The sequence below is a fragment of the Grammomys surdaster genome, unplaced genomic scaffold (assembly GCF_004785775.1).
Source record: "Grammomys surdaster isolate TR1022 unplaced genomic scaffold, NIH_TR_1.0 65, whole genome shotgun sequence".
In the NCBI taxonomy this organism is placed as follows: Eukaryota; Metazoa; Chordata; class Mammalia; order Rodentia; family Muridae; genus Grammomys; species Grammomys surdaster.
The window spans coordinates 16,439,843-16,458,687 of NW_021604567.1; the positions used below are offsets into that span (position 1 = coordinate 16,439,843).

General features: G+C 44.8%; 1 protein-coding gene across 1 annotated transcript in view; it reads left to right on the forward strand.

The window, feature by feature from the left end:
* The first annotated feature begins 1,037 nt into the window (after positions 1-1,037).
* Dnajc3 (DnaJ heat shock protein family (Hsp40) member C3) overlaps positions 1,038-18,845 on the forward strand; it is a 32,210-nt gene continuing 14,402 nt past the window's right edge. Inside the window, exons 1-3 of the mRNA XM_028771363.1 lie at positions 1,038-1,165; positions 13,274-13,384; positions 18,008-18,132. Coding sequence (XP_028627196.1) covers positions 1,084-1,165; positions 13,274-13,384; positions 18,008-18,132 — 318 coding nt within the window. The 5' untranslated portion in view covers positions 1,038-1,083. The remainder of the gene's footprint in view (positions 1,166-13,273; positions 13,385-18,007; positions 18,133-18,845) is intronic.

Sequence of the window (18,845 nt, forward strand, 5' to 3'; positions counted from 1 at the left end):
AAAAGAAAGAAAGAAAAAAAAAAGTGATTCTGAAAGTTTCTTTGGAGAGACTATCACAGGATGACAGGTCTGCGGATGTTAAGAGATCCCCCCAGACCAACTGTGAGACTTGGTAAAATGGCTCTTGCATCTCTGACTCACTAGAGGACCTCAACAGTGTCAGGTCCCGCAAGAAATTCCTTTCCCCCTAGACAAAAGCCAGCATTCCCTAGGGGGCCTGAGGATAGTTCGTACTTGCTAAGAGGAGTCATTCTCCTATCTCTGGGAAAAGGGATGGGTGGCTCTTCCATTAACTAACGACTGTGGTGTTCCATTATCTAGTCAAAGTCCCATATAACCCAGGAGATAAATCCCCATTGCCACCCCAGCCCGCGCGGCGCTTCTCTCGGTCTTCCCGAGAGACAGCTTTGGCAGTTTGGAACAAACTTTTTCCTTTTTCATCCACGGAGTGGCTATTTGGGTTTCTTCGCCATTTCATTCAAGAAGTCCAGTCCAGACGTCTCGGACGTCCCTGGAGACTTCCTGAGATTCTCTGGCCTTGCCAGCCCAGGCGGCGGCGCCTCAAACCCCAACACTACCCGAGGGAACCTGGGCTCGCTCCAGGAACCCGCCACCCCTGCCAACCCAGCCCGCGAGGCCGGCCCAGAAAGGCTCCGGGGCCGCGCATGCGGACTCGGCGGCCGCAGCCCGGCCTCCCCAGCCTCTTCCTCCCCGGCGCTCGGCGGCGGTTTGGAGCCCGCTGACAGCTCCACGACCAGCGGACGCAGCCTCGTCTAGTGCTTCCACGTTACCCTATCAGAGGCGGGGCGGGGCGTCAGCCTCCACGGCCAATCAGAGCCAACCACGACCCAGGCGAGCTGGGCCGCCCTGTGGCCAGGAGGAAGCCGATTGGACCACGGCGGCGCCCGGGCGTGGTGTCCGCGGGCCCCGCCCACCGCTGTTTTCCGCCTCCGGGCGCCAGCCGCGGCCGAGGCCCGATCGCGGACCGACTGAGCGGACGGCGGGCGCTTCGCTGCGGGCTGTTGGCCGCGCGGGCTGCTGGGCCACGCACCTTCCTGCTCTTCGGCTCAGGCGTCCTTGGACATGGTGGCCCCCGGCTCGGTGGGCAGCCGGCTGGGCGCGGTGTTCCCGTTCCTACTGGTCCTGGTGGACCTGCAGTACGAAGGTGAGTCCCGCCCTGTTCCCGGGGCGGGCTTCGGGACCTAGTCCCAGCCGGGAGCGGCGCTCCGGGGCGCGAGGCTGGGTCCCAGCCCGGTTCCGGTTCCGTGTGCTGAGAGGAGGGACTGGCGGGCCGCGAGGCCGGGACGGCGGCCTGGGCCAGCGCAGCCGGGAGTCCGGCGTCCGGAGGACGCTGGATCGCGGGTGCCGGGAGGAGGCGATAACAGCGGCACGCACGGGACGGGTCCCGGTTCAGGAGTGGCCGGCGAGGGCCGTTCTTGAAGCCAGTACCATCCCCTCACGACCCCGCGTCGGGCGCGCAACTTAGGCTGGTGCCTGGAGAAGTCCCCCTGGGCTTGGAGCTCCCAGTGCCTAACTTGCTGGGCTGTCTGTGACTTTACAGTTCCCAGCAAGGCGTCCTTCAACTTTCCCTCCCCCCAACCCCCCATGGTGCTACTTTTTCTAGTCATCGCAGAAAAGGTCTCCTTAAAAAAAAAAAAAAAAAAAAGGGAGCGCTTAGGTTTCACCCTGGCCTCCAGACTGGAATGTTGGTTACTCCCAACAGAATAGCAAAAAATAAGAGGCCTGTCCTTATCTTGGGTGTCAGAGCGGGGAGGAGTTAACCATTGAAGCCCCAAGTGCCCATTGAACAACACTTCCCAACTTGGCTACTGTGCTGTAGTACTGTCCTGTTGTACTCATTCCTGTAAGTCCAGAGTAGTTGTCAAGGAAAGAGTAAACAATTGAATATTCCATTTGGAGGCATCGAGGAAATTGGGAATAGTTTATGATGAAGCCTTCATAAAAGTGTGTGTGGGTTTCTTTCTTTCTTTCTCTCTCTCTCTCTTTCTTTTTTTTTTGTCATACGCTTAGGTTTTTACATCTCCGTTAAAGGTATGACTTTTGTTGGTTTTGGCTTCCTGATCACCATACGTTCTTTGAACCCCATGTCAGAGTTTGTACTGTGACAATATCGAGACCAATAATTTGAGGTTGGAGTCAGCCTCAAAAATGAGGAGATTGGAATTTGAAGGCCTGGACCACTTTAATATGGGTCATATGTTCTAATTTTCTTTCATTTTCTAATTCTTTCCATCTGCATTGATCATGCCCAGTTATCATTAACCACTTATTTTGGATACTTAAGAGAAAGTTATCTGTGCTATGTTTAGTGCCAGTTTAATTCATTTTCCAGATATAGAAGTGCTTATTTTTGTTTGCCTTTTGCTTTCCAGTAGCTTGCAGATCAAGCACGTTATTCGAGTTTCCGTTCTTTGTAGATTAAGGCTTTTAGCATTTCAGTGTTCTACTGTGGTATTTCTATAAAGAGACTCTGAGTTTTCCTGTCTGGAAGATACTAGTGGCACTAATGGCACCTCTCAGGGGAAAGCCAGGGTTCCCTTTTCCAAGTGTATCACCTGTGCAAAATGGCAGGTGACGGAGAAGAAAAGAGCATCTCTGTTAGCCATCTCTTGTTCCACAGAGATATGTGATAGTCTCTGTTGTACACATCTCGGAACTGTGGGGCTAGAGACGTGGTTAGTGTCCTCGCTCGTCCTGCAGAAGACTGGAGCTGCATTCCCAGTACTAGATCAGGCTACTGGGAGTTAGCTGTAATTCCAACTCCAGCTCTGTGCGCACACAGAGTAAATAAAATCTTTAAAATAAAATCTACCTCTGTATGAAGTGGGAACAGGACATTGTTGATAGCACCTATTTCAAGCATTCTAAAGTCGGGCAGCTGAGCAAAATCAGCATTTTAAGTTACCAATAGAAAGTGACAGGGAGGTGATTTCCTGGCAGGTTGGTACAGTGGTTCTTCCCAAGTGTGCTGGCTCATCCCTGTGATGTCCGCACTCAAGATGCTAAGGTAGGAGGATTGTCATTAGAGACCAGCCTGAGTTATACCATGAGTTCTAGGCCAGTCTGAGCTAAGGTATGATACTTTGTCTAAAACCAAGTGAACAGAAAACTAAAACCAAACAACCCAAAACCAAACACCCCCCCCCCCAAACAAAACAAAAACCCCCAGATCCCAGAACATGCTTTTCTTCCCCAAACGGTGGCTCTCCAGCTTAATTGTACATCAGAGTCTCACATAGAGCTCTTTTAAGAGTTCTAGGCACACTTACAGAACTTCGGATTTAGTAGGTCTTGATGGAAAGTGAAATTTGCATTTCTAAAAGGATCCCAGATGACCACATTCTGAGAATCACCGGTGTAATGAATTCCATGTAGGAATTGGATTGGGGTATGCTATTCATTAGGCCCTAGACTTGATCATGGGGTCATCAAGATATAAAGTAGCAAATTATTAGCTTAGGTTTTCTGAGGTAGCTTAGTTATGTCTGGGTCGTTAGCCTCGGCCTTGAGGAGTCTTGCAGGTCAGGTGAGGGAGAGTTACATGAGGGCGGGAGATGTGAGGCACAGTTTCATACTGTAGAAAATGTATCGGTATGCCTGACTGGTCTGACTTAAAAGTACCCCTGTAGCCTAGGCTTCTGTGTTGTACTCCAGAAGAGGGGCGCACATCACTGAGCCTTCCAGCTCCCTTCCTCGGAGGCTGTGAGGGAAAGCTGGAGTGGGAGAGATGGCTCCCTGTGTAAGAGGCTGCTGCCCTTGGAGAGGGTGTGAGCTCAGCCGCCAGAATCACAATCAAAGCCAACTCCAGGGAGCTGAGATGCTGGGGTACATACACTCTCTCACACTACCCAGAGACACACGTAAAATTCAAACATAAAAAGAAATCTTTAGCATTCTCACATTACAAATAAGGTTCTTACATGGATTGCTATTGGCTTGGTTAGCGACTTGAGTGTGAATACAGACTAAAAACCACTTTGTTGTCATAGTTTCCATTTTGTCTTGATGTATATCACATTTCCTGTTCTCACATAGATCTCTCTTGTTTTCTCTCTCCAGCCTTAAGTGTAGTGTGGCACCACCTGACATGCATGACTCCTCAAAACTAAGGTTAATGAACCCAGATATAACTAACCCCACCCCTACTTCCCGCCCCCAGGGGCTCACTGTATAGCCCTGGCTGTCCTAGAACTCACTCTGTAGACCAGGCTGGCCTCTAGCTCAGAAATCCACCTGCCTCTGCCTCCCAAGTGCTGGGATTCAAGGTGTGCGCCACCACCGCCTGGCTGATGCATTTTATTTAAACAGATAAACTAACAGTACATTTTACCTTTTGTGTGATTTCTTTGGTAGTAGTCAAATATGAAGAGAAAACTTTATTATTATTTTTTTCTTTTTCTTTTTCTTTTCTTTCTTTATTTTTTTTGTTTATGTAATCAGATGGCTGGATAACTTCCTAAAACTATTTTGACTATTGAGCAAGGTAGATTATGAGGTAGATTAGCAGCAGGGTCATCCGTTTAGTTTGTCTCACCAGCTAGTGTCTGTTGAGAGAATGGCTGGGACTTGGGTTGCCTCAGTCCTGTGGGACAGGCTGGTTCTAGGATGAGATGCTCTGGAGCAAGGATGTTTTATTTCTCATGTGAAGTTAATGGCGGCTAAGTTCAGCTTCTACTGTTACGATCTCCGTTTAACTAATCGATTGGGGGTTGTGCGTGTGTCTGTGCGTGTGTCTGTGTGTGCGTGTGTCTGTGTGTGTGTCTCTGTGTGTGTGTGTCTCTGTGCGTGTGTCTGTGTGTGTGTCTCTGTGCGTGTGTCTGTGTGTGTGTGTCTCTGTGTGCGTGTGTCTGTGTGTGTCTCTGTGTGTGTGTCTGTGCGTGTGTCTCTGTGTGTGTGTGTCTGTGTGCGTGTGTCTGTGTGTGTGTGTCTCTGTGTGCGTGTGTCTGTGTGTGTGTGCGTGTGTCTGTGTGTGCGTGTGTCTGTGTGTGTGTCTCTGTGTGTGTGTCTCTGTGTGCGTGTGTCTGTGTGTGTGTCTGTGTGTGTCTCTGTGTGTGTGTGTCTGTGTGTGTGTGTCTGTGTGTGTGTCTCTGTGTGTGTGTGTCTGTGTGTGTGTCTGTGTGTGTGTGTCTGTGCGTGTGTCTCTGTGTGTGTGTGTCTGTGTGTGTGTGTTGTTTTGAGACAAGGTCTCACTCTTCAGCCCAGGCTCGTCTGCACGGACTCTGGAATTTGATATGTATATCAGACTGGGCTCAGACTTGCCGTGCTCCTCTCCCCTCTGCCTTCTGGCTGTTGGCATTGCAGGCTTGCCCACCACATCTGCTTTCTTTTTATTTACTAATGAACAATATAATTTTGCTTACATAGAAATTCCCTGGAACCCAGACACCTGCCCTTCATACTCAATCCTTTATTTTTCAACTTTAAATTTATTTGCTTTATGTATCTTTAGAAAGTAGCTCTCAACATTGATAAATACGATGGGCTAGTCGCTTGGAGTTTTGGAATATAAAAAAGACTCACATGTCAGTGAAGGTTAAGCTGTGTGGTGCTGTGGTGAGGTATACAGAGGAAATGTGTTGTCTTAGAACTGACAGGAGGGAACGGAAGACAGGCGGTGAAGCAGCCTCCTTAGCTTCTATCCATTGCCTTCAAGCGTCGAGGGCCGTCAAGGGCCGTCATGGCAGCCCCGTCATGACAAATGTGCTCTATGCTTCTCTGCTCTTGTAGTTTTTGGCTTTCCTTACCTGGCAGACCCCCAGTCCATTAGATTCAGGTTTGCTGTATGTACCTAAGGGATAAACACAGACGGAGAAAACGCCTATATTGTTAGTCTCATTCTGAAAGCAGAGTCTCAGTTTCAGCTGCACCCTCAGTGTTGCTCGTACTATATAGTTCTTCAGTGTGTCTGTTCTTGAAAGACAGTTACTTTAAAACCTTTCCCTTAAATATCCAAGTCCAGTTTAAATCCCCTTCTCTTACGCCCTCATCTTAGTCTTTTTTTTTTTTTTTTGGATGGGATTTCATTGTGTTGCCTTGGCTGTCCTGGAGCTCTGTAGACCAGGCTGCCTCTCTGCCTCCCGAGTGCTGAGATGAAAGTCATTAAAGTTGTAAGTCACCACCCACTGGCTTTGTTCATTCTTAACAACACAACAACAACTGAGTAGGAGAGGTTGGGGGCGTGGCAGAGTTGGGCTGTGAGCTAGCACAGTGTGGAGGCCAGATGAAAACTTCCAGGAACTGGTTCTCCTGTTCCATCCTGTCATATGGGCTCCAAGGATCAAGTTCAAGTCCACCAGGCTTGGTGGCAAAGTGCCTTTCCTCACAGAGCCAGCCTGTAGGCCAGCCTCCACTTAAGTCATTCTAAGATGGCGTCTTTGTTGAGGAGGAGAACGTCATAGGCCTTTTTCTCTTCTTTCCACAACACATTCCTCCATCTCCATCTCTGCCCACATGGCTGCCCAGTCTGATTAGTAGTTTGGATTTTGAGAAGTCCTAGGTCACTAAACTTGGTTTGGTCTTTAAAAATAAAAGTTGTTCAGGCTGGTTATGAACTTTCAGTGTTTCCCAGGCAGGCTTCAAACTCAGCATCCTGTCTTAGCTTGGCTTCTGTTGGGTTGTAGACATGTGAAAAGGGCTTTCTTATATCCTCACACTAAAACATGGCTGAATGCTGTTTTTTCACATGGCAAAAGGTGTAAGGGCAGAAAGAACCAGCTTGTTCCGCAGCTGTTTTATAAGGCTCTAATACATGTCTGGAGGCACAGACTGATGATGATGCAGTTACCTCTCAGATGCTGCTGTACCAGCACCATAGGCTAAGTCTCCCAAGTGAATGCAGTTACCTCTCAGATGCTGCTGTACCAGCACCATAGGCTAAGTCTCCCAAGTGAATGCAGTTACCTCTCAGATGCTGCTGTAACAGCACCATAGGCTAAGTCTCACAAATGAATGCAGTTGCCTCTCAGATGCTGCTGTACCAGCACCATAGGCTAAGTCTCACAAATGAATGCAGTTACCTCTCAGATGCTGCTGTACCAGCACCATAGGCTAAGTCTCGCAAATGAATGCAGTTGCCTCTCAGATGCTGCTGTACCAGCACCATAGGCTAAGTCTCCCAAATGAATTTTGAGGACATTCAGAGCAAGTTGTTTCTCTCCTTTGCTGTCACTTCTTCCCTCCGTGGCTCCCTCCCTCCAGCCCTTTGCATCTGCCTAGTCTCCAACACTCATTATTTGTCCCTGAAGCTACTGAGTTGTATTTTGGTTCTCTTGGTATTAAACTTTCATTGTATTTATTTATTCTAAAGATTTTTAGTTATTTTATGTGTATCGATGTTTTGCCTACATATATGTCTGTATAACGTGTGTGTGCCTTGTTTTCTTATGCTACAATCCTCAGTGAATAACATGATTAGTTATTCTTTTTTTCTGACTCTTCTGTTGACATTGTTGCCCCATGATTGACAGATGTCTAGGAGAAACCTGCTCAGTCAGTGCTGATTCGGAAATTACATGATATTTGATTTCTTATCTCTTGGAAAATAGTACGCACACAGCATGTACCAATGGAATAAAAAATGTGGCTCAGAGTAGAGTATAGATGTTGCAAGACAGCCAACAATCTAAGAGGAACCCTTTTTAGACATTAGTGTCCTGATGAATCATTTGATCCAGTTGGATTTGGTAATTATATGTGTTGTAGACTTAATTAGAAGACATTCAAGTAGGAAGGCAAATATTCATTTAATAATTTAATAAATATTGAGTGTTCACCCTGCATAATACACTGAACTATGTGATGTAAGGGGAATAGTTTCTGCTCTCTGACTTGCTTTTCAGTAATGCTGGGATAAGGGTGGATCAGAGTTGTAAGAGACAGGTTAACCTGTGCAAAGCAGTAGGCTGAGATAGATCCTACAAAGCAACTGTGCATTTGTGAGTATGGGAATACATCGTACGGTGGGAGTTCGAAGGACTCCTGTTCTTGCCAGGCAGGTGCAAAGGTTCACAGTGGAGGCAGCATTTATGTAGGACCTGTCTGGTTTTGTTTGCTTGTTTCTTTTTACCCTGTGGTGCTGAAGATAGAACCTAGCACCTTTTACCCCTGAGCTAAGCTCCATCCCTAGTCCAAGGACAGAATCTTGCTGAGAGAGGACTTTCTAGGTGGATAGTTGAGAAGGGCTGTCCCATGGAACAGGGATGTGAAAGCTGTGAAGTACAACCAGTTTGCTTCGCTGTAAGAGGAGAAAGTGTGGAGCGGAGGAAGGATGGGTGACGGTGAGCCTGGACCAGCATCAGGGACATGGGCCTGAAATTCTTGGCCTTTAAACTTTGAGGGTTTGCCGTGATTACCCAGTAATAGGAAAATACTGCAGAGGGTTTTAGAAGGGAGGTGTTTCAAAAGGCTTGTTCTGGATGCAGCATGAACGAAGGATTTGGAAGAAGGTAAGATAGGAGCTGGGAACCTCTGGAGAGTAAAAGAGATCGCCAGCTCTCCCAGCCTTTAGCCGGCTGTGTGTTCTGTTATAGAAATGGGAGGTATACAAAAGGAATAATGATTTTCTCTGCATAGTTATAAAGTGGATCATGAGAATTTGCATAGAGATAGTATTAATTTACATAACCAAATAGAAATTTGATTGAACAAAATTATAAATATAGATCAAAGGCTTACTCTGAAGGGATGGAGAAATGAGAAATGTCTCCTTCAGATGAGATGAGATTTCTTCAGAGTGGTATGGTCATAAACTAAGTGCTTCTTTCAGTCGTAGAAAGCAAAAGAAATTTAAAGAGTGTCTCGATATTTAGGGGCAGCGTGTAGTATAAAGTGGCATAGCAGTTCAAAGAACATTGCAAATGCATTCTTGACTCTCAGTGGACTTAAGAATTAACGTACAGTGCTGAAATACTGCTGCATGAGAAGGATCATGCATTGTGTGGAAAAGCAAGGGGGGCTTTGGAAATAGATTGTTTGGCAGTCATTGTGAATCTGTGGCCAGAACTGTCAACTTATTCAAGCCTCAGTTTTTTTAGTAATAAAAGTGTGAAAGATGTTTACATCCCGGAGTTGGGGAAATTAAATTAGCTAAACATACAGAAGTATCTAGTACATGTAGTTTTATTTAAACACACAGAAGTACCTAGTTACATGGTAGGTTTTAATTCTTATGTTACTTGTTTCCCTCTTGGTCATTCTCATGGATGGATCAGGAAATCATTTTCCCATTTTTGGAGACAGGTTCTTAATATATAGCCTAAGCTGGCTTTGAACTCACAGCAATCCCCTTGATTCAGCCAATCAGGTGCTAGGATTATAAGTGTGTACCACTATGCCTGGCTTCATTTTCCTAGTGGTTTATCTCGTACTTTAACTTTTACTTCCTCATTTGAGAAATTGAGTACGTTGATTTGGTTGTGTCTCTGAGAGAATCTAACAGGGAAATGTTTGAAATCTTCATGCAGAGATTGCTGTAAATGGTGACACAGGATACTGATCCACAGGCCCCGGCTTGTCCTGATTGTTTGCATCAGTGTTCTGGTTTGGAAACCTAAGGCAGAAGCAGTCTTCAGTCAGTCAGTGCTTTCACCGTGATTTGACCCTGGGTCATTTTCCAGTCTAATCGACCACAGTTATGTACACACCACTCGTTTGCATTAATGATGTGTAATCTTTTTGATTTTAGGTAGGAAGTATAAATGTTTATGGGTACAATTTATATTAGAAATTACTTTTAAGAGATCAAAATCTAGAGGTAAGGACTAGGCTAGGGGATAGTTTAGTGGTGCAGCTTCCTAGTGTGTATAAGGTTTGAGTGTGATCCTTAGGACTATACAAAAGATGAATTATATTGCCAACATGTCCTGTTGGTAATATATTATGATATAATATAACATAATATAGTATGATAATCCCATTATCCTTTCAACAATGTTTCATGACTTTTAAACAGTTAAACTCTATCTTTAGTGGTATCTGTTTGAGTATGGTTATGCATGTGCCATGGTGCCCTCTGATGGTCAGAGAACAACTTGTGGGAGTCAAACTTTGGTCACCACAGTTGGTGGCAAGTGCCTTTCAAGTAAGCTATCTCATCAAATATTTATAACTAGTAATAATTTTAAACACAACATATTCCTTAGTTTACTTTGTTAATTTTAAAAATGTAAATAGTATATTAATATACTTTTGCTGGAAAAAAGTGATCAGTACAGCAAGATGCATTATCTTTTGAAAGTATAATGAAGTCCGTATATGTCATGGATCTGACATGCTGTCTTTAGCTTACATCACCACAGTGCTCTGTTCATATCGGACTCCAGTCAGGCTCTCACAGTACAGTCCAAATAATTTGTTAAAGTACAAGGTAGACTTCAATGTCCCATAAAGCGCATTTTCGGGGCTTCCTTCATCACTTACATAAGCAGCTAACTTCTGTGCCCTACCTCACAGTTGTCTTGTATGTGTCCTCTGTCCTGCCCTCCCTGCCGTCGTAGCTTTATCTAGTTTCCTTGAAGTTGAGCTTGGCTCTACGAGGCTTGTTGCACTGGTTTGGCTGCCTGCATGTGGTTTTGGCATGTGTCACTCAGCGTTACTCTCCACTCCTTGTCATTGTTGTTCCGACACAGACATCCTCCACTGGGGAGCCTTATTTGATTACTGTATTAATTATTCCTTTCCTCAGGCATTTTGTCACCTAGCATCAGATCGGCACTTACTAAGTTACCTTGTTTATTTCTTCTTCTCGATTGTGTCCATACAGCTCGAGCTGAGTTTAAATAGCTGTTGCGACCTTTTGATTCTGTGTATACACATTTTAAACAATTTTAAAAAATAGCTATGCTACTAATATTGTTTTCTTTTTTTAGTGTTAGGCTGTGTAAGAATTGGCTTTACAGACGTCTGGATGTTTCAGAAGTACTGAGTTCCAAAAGTACTGATTATCAGTCAGTCTGAGTACTGATTTTGTAAAGGTGATTGCCTGGCTGTGGTACTTTCTATTTGTTTTATCACACTTTGAAGCACTCAGAATACTTGGAGTCCATCCATGGCAAAAGTCAGAGAGTGTGCTTGAATGTTGTTTCTCGGAGTCCACTGAGCTAAGGTTCCCTGGGCCTGCCAGTATGTGAGAGTCTTGATTCAGTACATAAAGTCTTCCTTCATTTCCAATCTGTGTCATCTCATACACTGTAGTTAGATGTAGTTAGATGGATCATACTCGGCTTTCTTGTTAAGGTAGAAGTATTGTTATTGAACTTACAGAAGTAGCTGTGTTGCCATTAAATCAGATGATGTGAGGATCATATAGGAAGCACAAAGATGATGCTCCGATTCTTCACATAAATCTGTAATATCAGATTGCTTGTATGCTGTAGAAAACTAGAAGAGAAGAAAAAATGCTTTATAGCTTTTAAACAGTGGAAAGAGCCTCCTTAGACAGGAAGGGGTGCAGCTTGAGGTAAGAGGTTGAGAAGGACATGAGATTCAAGAGTCAGTTTTAACCGGATCCAAGCTTATGCTCCCGCTACAGATGCTAGGATCCAGTTATGTATTGATGGCGCAGTGTTCACAGGAGAACTTGGTGAGACTTGATGGGACATTGGTGAGGCTGCAGTTTGAATTCTGCAGTCCTCACACTTTGATGGCTGATTTTAGCTAGCCCAGCTTTGTGACTGAGGTGGGGGTGATTACTCAAGAGTTGTTGTGGAGACCCCCAGAATGGCTTAGCTAGAAGTAGCCGTTCTCTTGACGATCTTCTCTCCATACTCGAGTGCGTAGACAGAGTCCATCCCTTACCACAGCCCTTGTGTCACCCTTTCTGCCATTACGGGCGACTGGGAGGCCTGGAAACAATGTCCAGGTGCAGATCACAGAGCCATTCACCTTACCTGCCCGGGTGTGAGGACGATGCTGTGAGTTGTGAAGGTAGAATTTGCCTGTGCCGTGTCCTTGCTGGTTCAGGACTGAGGCTGCCAGATTGCTGAGGGGCAGAGAACCAGGAAGTCTCCTTTCTGCAGCTCTCTCTAGCTCCCTTTACTAACAAATACAACGTTGTCCCCACAGTAAAGGAGAACTGCCTGAACACTTTATTCCTAATGTCAGGGAAGCGTTGAAGAAGGAATTCCGAGTAAAGAGACCGTTTATAGATAACTGGCCCACTTATTCAGTCTTCTACTTAAAGTGTCTGGCTCCGTTTTCAGCAAGAATAAAATCCAAAGCAGGACATAGGGCTTTCTGTTTGACTTCATATTGTTTATTTTGTGGCTTTTCTGTAGGTATCCAGATCTCCTTGCCATTTCTGGACAGCATGGACGTAAGGCCTTTGCCTTAGCTGGTTCTTGTTGGAAAGCCCCTTTGCCATGTCTGCATGATGGCCTTCTTACTTCCTCCATGTCAGTTTCTCAGGGAAGGCTGCCTTGGACCACGACGTCTATGAGTGGCCTCTCCCTGGTGACCCTTCACAGCATCTGTTTTATTCCATAGTCCTTTTATCTGATAGTCTATATACCTTACTGTTGATTGTGTCTGTCTCCCACTGGAATGTCTGGTATGGGGGATTCAAGGGGCAGGGCTCGCTCATCCCAAATAACCGGCAGGAAGTACCTGAATGTCATAGCGGACTGTCTGTTGTTCATTCATTTAGGTGAGAGGTTCGAACATAGCAAACCAGTTTGGAAGTGTGATGTGTCTGTGTTCATATGTGTGCATGAACACGTATGCAGGTGCACATGCATGTGTGGCATGTGTGTATGTGTATTCATGTGTCTGTATATTCATGTGCCGGTGGAAGCCAGAGGTTAATGTTAGGTGTTACCTCCTTCATCCTGCTTTGGTTTTATTTACTGAGACTGGTTCTCACTGAATCCAGAGCCTTTCCTCTGGTTTGTTAGCTAGCAAGCTTGTCCGAGGATCCCGATTCTGCCACGCCCTCCTGGCATTTCTGTGGTTGCTGGGATCCACACTCTGGTCCTCAGGCTTGCCCAACCCCTGGACCATCTGCCAGCTTTAACAAAGTGGTACTAATTCATTATTCAGAATAACGTCATCAACGCTGTAATCTGTTTTTCATTTTTTTTGTGGACTGGTTTTATTCTTTCGGTTGGCTGAATTGAATATAGGTATATTTTGGGAGAGTTTTATATGTTATAAAATCAGTAGATGACTGAGCCAGATAAAGATTATCTTTAACGTTTTACTTTTGGGGTTCATCTTGGGTCGTGGAAAGTTAACGTGTCCTGTTTCTCTCTCTCTTCAGGTGCTGAGTGTGGAGGAAATGCGGACGTAGAGAAGCATCTTGAATTGGGAAAGAAATTACTTGCAGCTGGACAGCTGGCCGATGCTTTATCTCAGTTTCACGCTGCAGTTGGTTGGTATCATAGCCCTGACCACTCAGTTGCTCTCTTCTGAGTTCTAGTCAGAACTTCCATTTTGGATAACACTTCATTATTACTTGTTAAATAAACCATTAAACGTATTTTCAGGATTCTGGGTGAATTAGATTCATAAACACACAACGCATGAATGCATATGTACCTAACAGAAGAGATAACTGAGGACACTGGAGGGATGTCTCGGTGGTTAAGATCATGTACTGCTCTTCCACAGGACCAGAGGGTAATTCACAGTGCCCATGACTATTGGCTTAAACTACCTGTAACTCCAGCTGCATCTGGTGCATCTGGCCTCAAGTACCAGCACGCACACTCGTACACACACACACTAATAAAAAACAGGTAGCTGAGGCTTAGTCATATACGTAGTGAACATAATTGAAGATTTTAACAGTCTGAGAAGCTGTTGTGCAGTGGGCAGCAGTAACTGTAGAGAGCCGTACTTGGTTAAATGGACAGGAAGCAACTGCTGACAGCTCGGCTCAGCTGTAAATGGAACGTCTTCATCTCCCCTGGAAGCTCAAAGAACCACCTGTTGCCAGACTTCAGGTGTGGGGATGTGTCAGGAGGTATCCCTCTTTCCAGTACTGAGAGGCATTTAGTGGTTGCCAGGAGAAGAGAGACATCTCAGTGGTGTTGCCAGTGGCTAAGGAGTTCTTTCTGTAAACAACCCATTACCCAATCCAGGACCTATAGTAACCCTTGTGAGCCTCACTGGGTCACAGATGTGAAAATGGAAGAGGGGCTCTGAGGAGATGGAGGGGAGTGAATGTCTGCGGAATGCAGTAAGAACACAGCATATCTGTGGCAAATGTCATAATAACACTCATCATGCTATTAACATAAAATATCCAAAGGAAACCAAGAGATTCTGATAGAAAACTTTATCAGTGTCTTTCATAAAGTTTCACATAATGTGTTATACTTTGACTGGGCTATCAATATAGTCATTTCTTTGAAAAAAACATTTTTTTGAGATTTTTCTAGTTCATTGATTCTTCAATATTAGTTAGATTCCAGCTGTCCATTATGGTGTTTCTTTTGGGTGACTTCTTTTCTTTCTGTAATATTGTGACTTCTAAAGAAAAGAAGTGAATCTTTGCTAGCCTAGAACTGAATAAGTCAACCAAATTGTCCTCGAACTCACAGAGATCCTCCTGCCTCTGCATACTGGTGTTAAACATGATCTATAACCATGCCCAGCTCTGAAGCTTCTTCCTATATGAGTTACAGTATACATTTTAAACTTTTGATAAGACTTTTCTCAGAGTCTTCCTTTATTGACTTACTTCTTACCGTGGTGGTGGTGGTGGTGAAGATCAGGTACTCAGCACCCGACAAGTAAGAGAGGCAGCTGATTGTTTCACAAAATATAGTGTGTTCCCAGAAGAGTCATCTCCTACTATTGTAATTCATTTTAAAAACAGAAAATGCAGTTAGGTTTTGGTTTGGCATTATTTTTCTTTGCAAGTTCATTTATTCACTATCATCTGTCTGTCCATCCATCTATCCATCCATCCATCCTCATCTATACTTATGTTGGGTGTCGTGTGTGCTTGCTTCAGTGAGAGCATGTGGTGTAGATTAGGGGACAGCCTGTGGGAGCTGGTTCTCCTTCACTATGTGGATCAGGTTATCAAGCTTGGCATTGTGTCTTTTTTTTTTTTTTTTTTTTTTTTTACTGAGCCTTCTTGTAAGCCCCATTTCATGCTTTTCTTAAACTCTGATTTTTATTGATGTCTTTACTTCTTGGGGATGATAGTAAACACACATTTTAACCTTGTCCTCTTTTGTGGCATTATCATGTCCAGTTTTGTAAGAAAATGAGGACAAAGACCTCTTGGGCCTGAACTCACTTCCTTGATAGCTTTAGAGAGTGTCCTAGGTGTATGGCCTGGGTGAGTAACAAGCGGTCATTGGTGTGTTTGTACGGCACTGGGTACTGCACCCAAGGCCTGGGGGCCAAGCAAGTTGTTGATTTAGCTCTGAACTACACCATCAGTCCTAAAGCTGTAAATTAATGAAGGGGGTGTCTAAAATGTTAGATTTCCTCATTTTTCTGGTAAGAAAACCAATATTACAGTTAATAGTGTTTTGTTCAGTTAACAATAAAACAACAAAACCCCGCGCCTGCTTTGACATGTAATTGAGTGTGTTCTGGAAAGCTTGTCCCTTGAGAGCCTCCCTGTGAAATGAGGGCACACGCTGCTTCTCAGATATGACAGGAGCTCAGTGACTTCCAAATGGTATGATCAAGATCCTCCGCAAAAGCCCCTTGTGCTCGTAACTACTGAGCTGTCTCTGTAGTCCTGGGAACCTCTTGCGTACGGTTTTGTTCTCCCTTCTATCTGATTCTCAGTGAATGAGTGAATGAAGACTTTGACCTAGTTTGATTAGGCTGGACCAGAATAAAAATTTACATAACCAGTAAAGCAGTCAGTCTTGGTGCTCATACTACCAAGGCTTACAACATTAGCCGAGCACAGTGCTACACACTGCTGATCCCAGTGAGGCAGAGCTCTGAGGACCACACAGACCGTCTCCAAAACAGTAACACTTATAACATTGATTATAATTGGCCTTCTTTAGGGTTTTCTTCAAAAATGAGGGTCCTCGTTTTTTTTGTTTGTTTGTTTTGTTTTGTTTTGTTTTTTGAGACAGGGTTTCTCTGTGTAGCCCTGACTGTCCTGGAACTCACTCTGTAGACCAAGCTGGCCTCGAACTCAGAAATCCACCTGCCTCTGCCTCCCAAGTGCTGGGACTAAAGGCGTGCGCCATCACCGCCCGGCTATGAGGGTTTTTGTTAGGTCCAAGTCACTCGTGCTTGAATTGTTGGATGCTCTAAGGAACAGAACTTCAATCTCGTTCTCTTGTTCAGTTTGCTAAATATATAATTAATATAATATAATATAATATAATATAATATAATATAATATAATATAATATAATATAATATAATATTGTGCTGACTCCCTGCCCCCAGACTCAGTTTGATACAAGCTTGAGTCTTCTGAGAGTGGGGAATCTCAGGTGAAAAACTCCCACCAGGCTGGACTGTGGGCAAGCTTGTAAGGTATTTCTTGATTGATGTGTGATGTAGGAGGGCCAGCTCACTGTGGGTGGTGGCACCCTGGCCTGGTGGTCCTGGATGTTTGTTATAAGAAAGCAGGCTGAGCAAGCAATCAGGAACAAGTCAGTAAGCAGCATCCCTCCATGGGCTCTGCTACAATTCCTCCAGGTTCCTGCCTTGACTTCCGTTAGTGATAGATTGTGACCTGAGAGTTGTAAACTGAAATAATCTCTTTCCTCCCCAAGTTGGTTTTGGTCACGGCGTTTTTTATCATAGCAGGCAGGAGGTGGGGTGTATGCGTGTCCTCGGGGAGGCCAGAGGCATTGGATCTTCTTGGTGCTGTGGTCGCAGGTATCTGTGATGATACGTAAACTTGAGCTCTGTTTTCTTAACTACTGAGCCATCGCCTCAGACCCCCGAGTATGATTTAAAAAATTCATATCTTACTCTCTACTTCCTGTATACTGGTAGATGCGGACTAGGTCCAGGAACTCCTGTCATGTAGATGTTATTTATATCTTTGTGTGTGTGTGTCCACATGTGGTGCGTACACACACACAAACACACACGTATGTCAGGATAGCCTTACCTTGTGTGTAGTTTAAGAAGGAGCCTTTTGTTCCCTTTTGTGAGAGATGAACTCAGGCTGACCCACTGCACCATCCTACACTGCCATAGTTGCTCTTTAAGAGGAAAGGAAAGGAAACAAGTACCACACACGTGACCCTGTATCTCTAGGCAAGGTGACTTTCCATTTCTATGTTGAACCACGGTCATTTGATGCTCTGAGAGTAGAGGTAGAAGAAAACTCAACACCAACCTCTGGTCTTACCCAACACACACTACTTTATTGACTTCTGCCTACCCGGATGCATGGAGACTTCTTCCTACTGAGCAGTCCTAAAGGCTCTCTTTGGATATGAGTTAGCTTCCTATGATTCAGTTACATTCTGATGCTATGTGCTTGGAGGTAGCAGCCTACGATCCATAGGTTTTGAGAAAGACTACTGCCCACCTTAGAAGCCCGGCTCTCCAGGCATGAGCCAGCATTCCACGAGCACCTTCTTAAGTTCAGTCAGTTTGCTAGAATGGCTCCAAGAGTTTAGGCGAGCATCTTTTGGTGTAGGAGAGCAGGCATTACAGAGGATACAGATGCACCTCCAGAGAAGGGAAAGTGAAGGACAGGGAGCTTTAGTTTTCTTCCTGGGTGGGCCACCCTGTAGGAGTCGCCACGTGTTCCACTCACCCGGCACAGTGTCACTCAACTGTATCCTGAGCTCTTAATTTTAGTGTTCTTCTTACGGTTCTTTATTTACTTTTCAGAGAGAGTCTGTGTAGCCCTGGCTTGACTTGAATTCGCTATAGACACTAGGCTATCCTAAAACTTAGCCCGCTTCTGCCTCCCAAGTGTTGGGATTAGAGTGGTGAGCTATCATTGCCTGTTTGTCATTCTAAATAAAATTGTAAACTGTAATTTTCTCAGGCTCTTTTGTCAAAGACAGCTAATACTTATTCTTTTAATTTTCAGATGGCGACCCTGATAATTATATTGCGTACTATAGGAGAGCTACTGTCTTCTTAGCCATGGGAAAATCCAAAGCAGCGCTGCCTGACTTAACGAAAGTGATTGAACTGAAGATGGATTTCACTGCAGTAAGTTCACCAACACTTGCTCAATGCGGAACTTAAGGGAACTGGCAGGAGGGAGCCTGTTCCTGAAGTCAGTATTGGCACCTTAGGCATTACTAGAGGATATCAGATTGAGAATTCTTGCACTTCCCCTTCATAGTGGCACATAACTGTATACATCCAGCTGAGAGGTGTAGCAGGAGACTCTCTGGAGCCCAGGGCCTTGTGGTGCTTGAGAACTATAGCCAGATTCTGTCTCAGTAACAACAGCAAGTAATAGCAAAACTCAAAATGTTGTTGGCATTAGCAGTTTTTACGGATACTGCTTGTGTTGACACAGGGGGGACAGAGGCATGCACATCTCTGCCTGAGTTTAAGGACTTTCTAGTCCACCCAATGAATTCCAGGACAGTCAGGGCTATGTAGAGAGACTTGTCCCAACAAAACAAAGCAAAGGTCTGTACAGAAGAGTAACTGAGTATATTAGTCAGGGTTCTCTAGAGTCACAGCTGTTATAGAATGTTTATGTATTAAGGGAAATTATTGGAATGGCTTACATGCAGTCCACTAACCCAACAATGGGCAGCTGGGAATGGGAAGTCCAAGAATCTAGCAGTTGCTCAGTCCCACAAGGCTAGGTGTTTTAGCTGGTCTTCTGTATAAGCTGGAATCCTGAAGAAGTAGGTCCCAACAGATGTGCTGGCAAGTAAGTGCAAGCAGGTGATGAAGAGTGAATC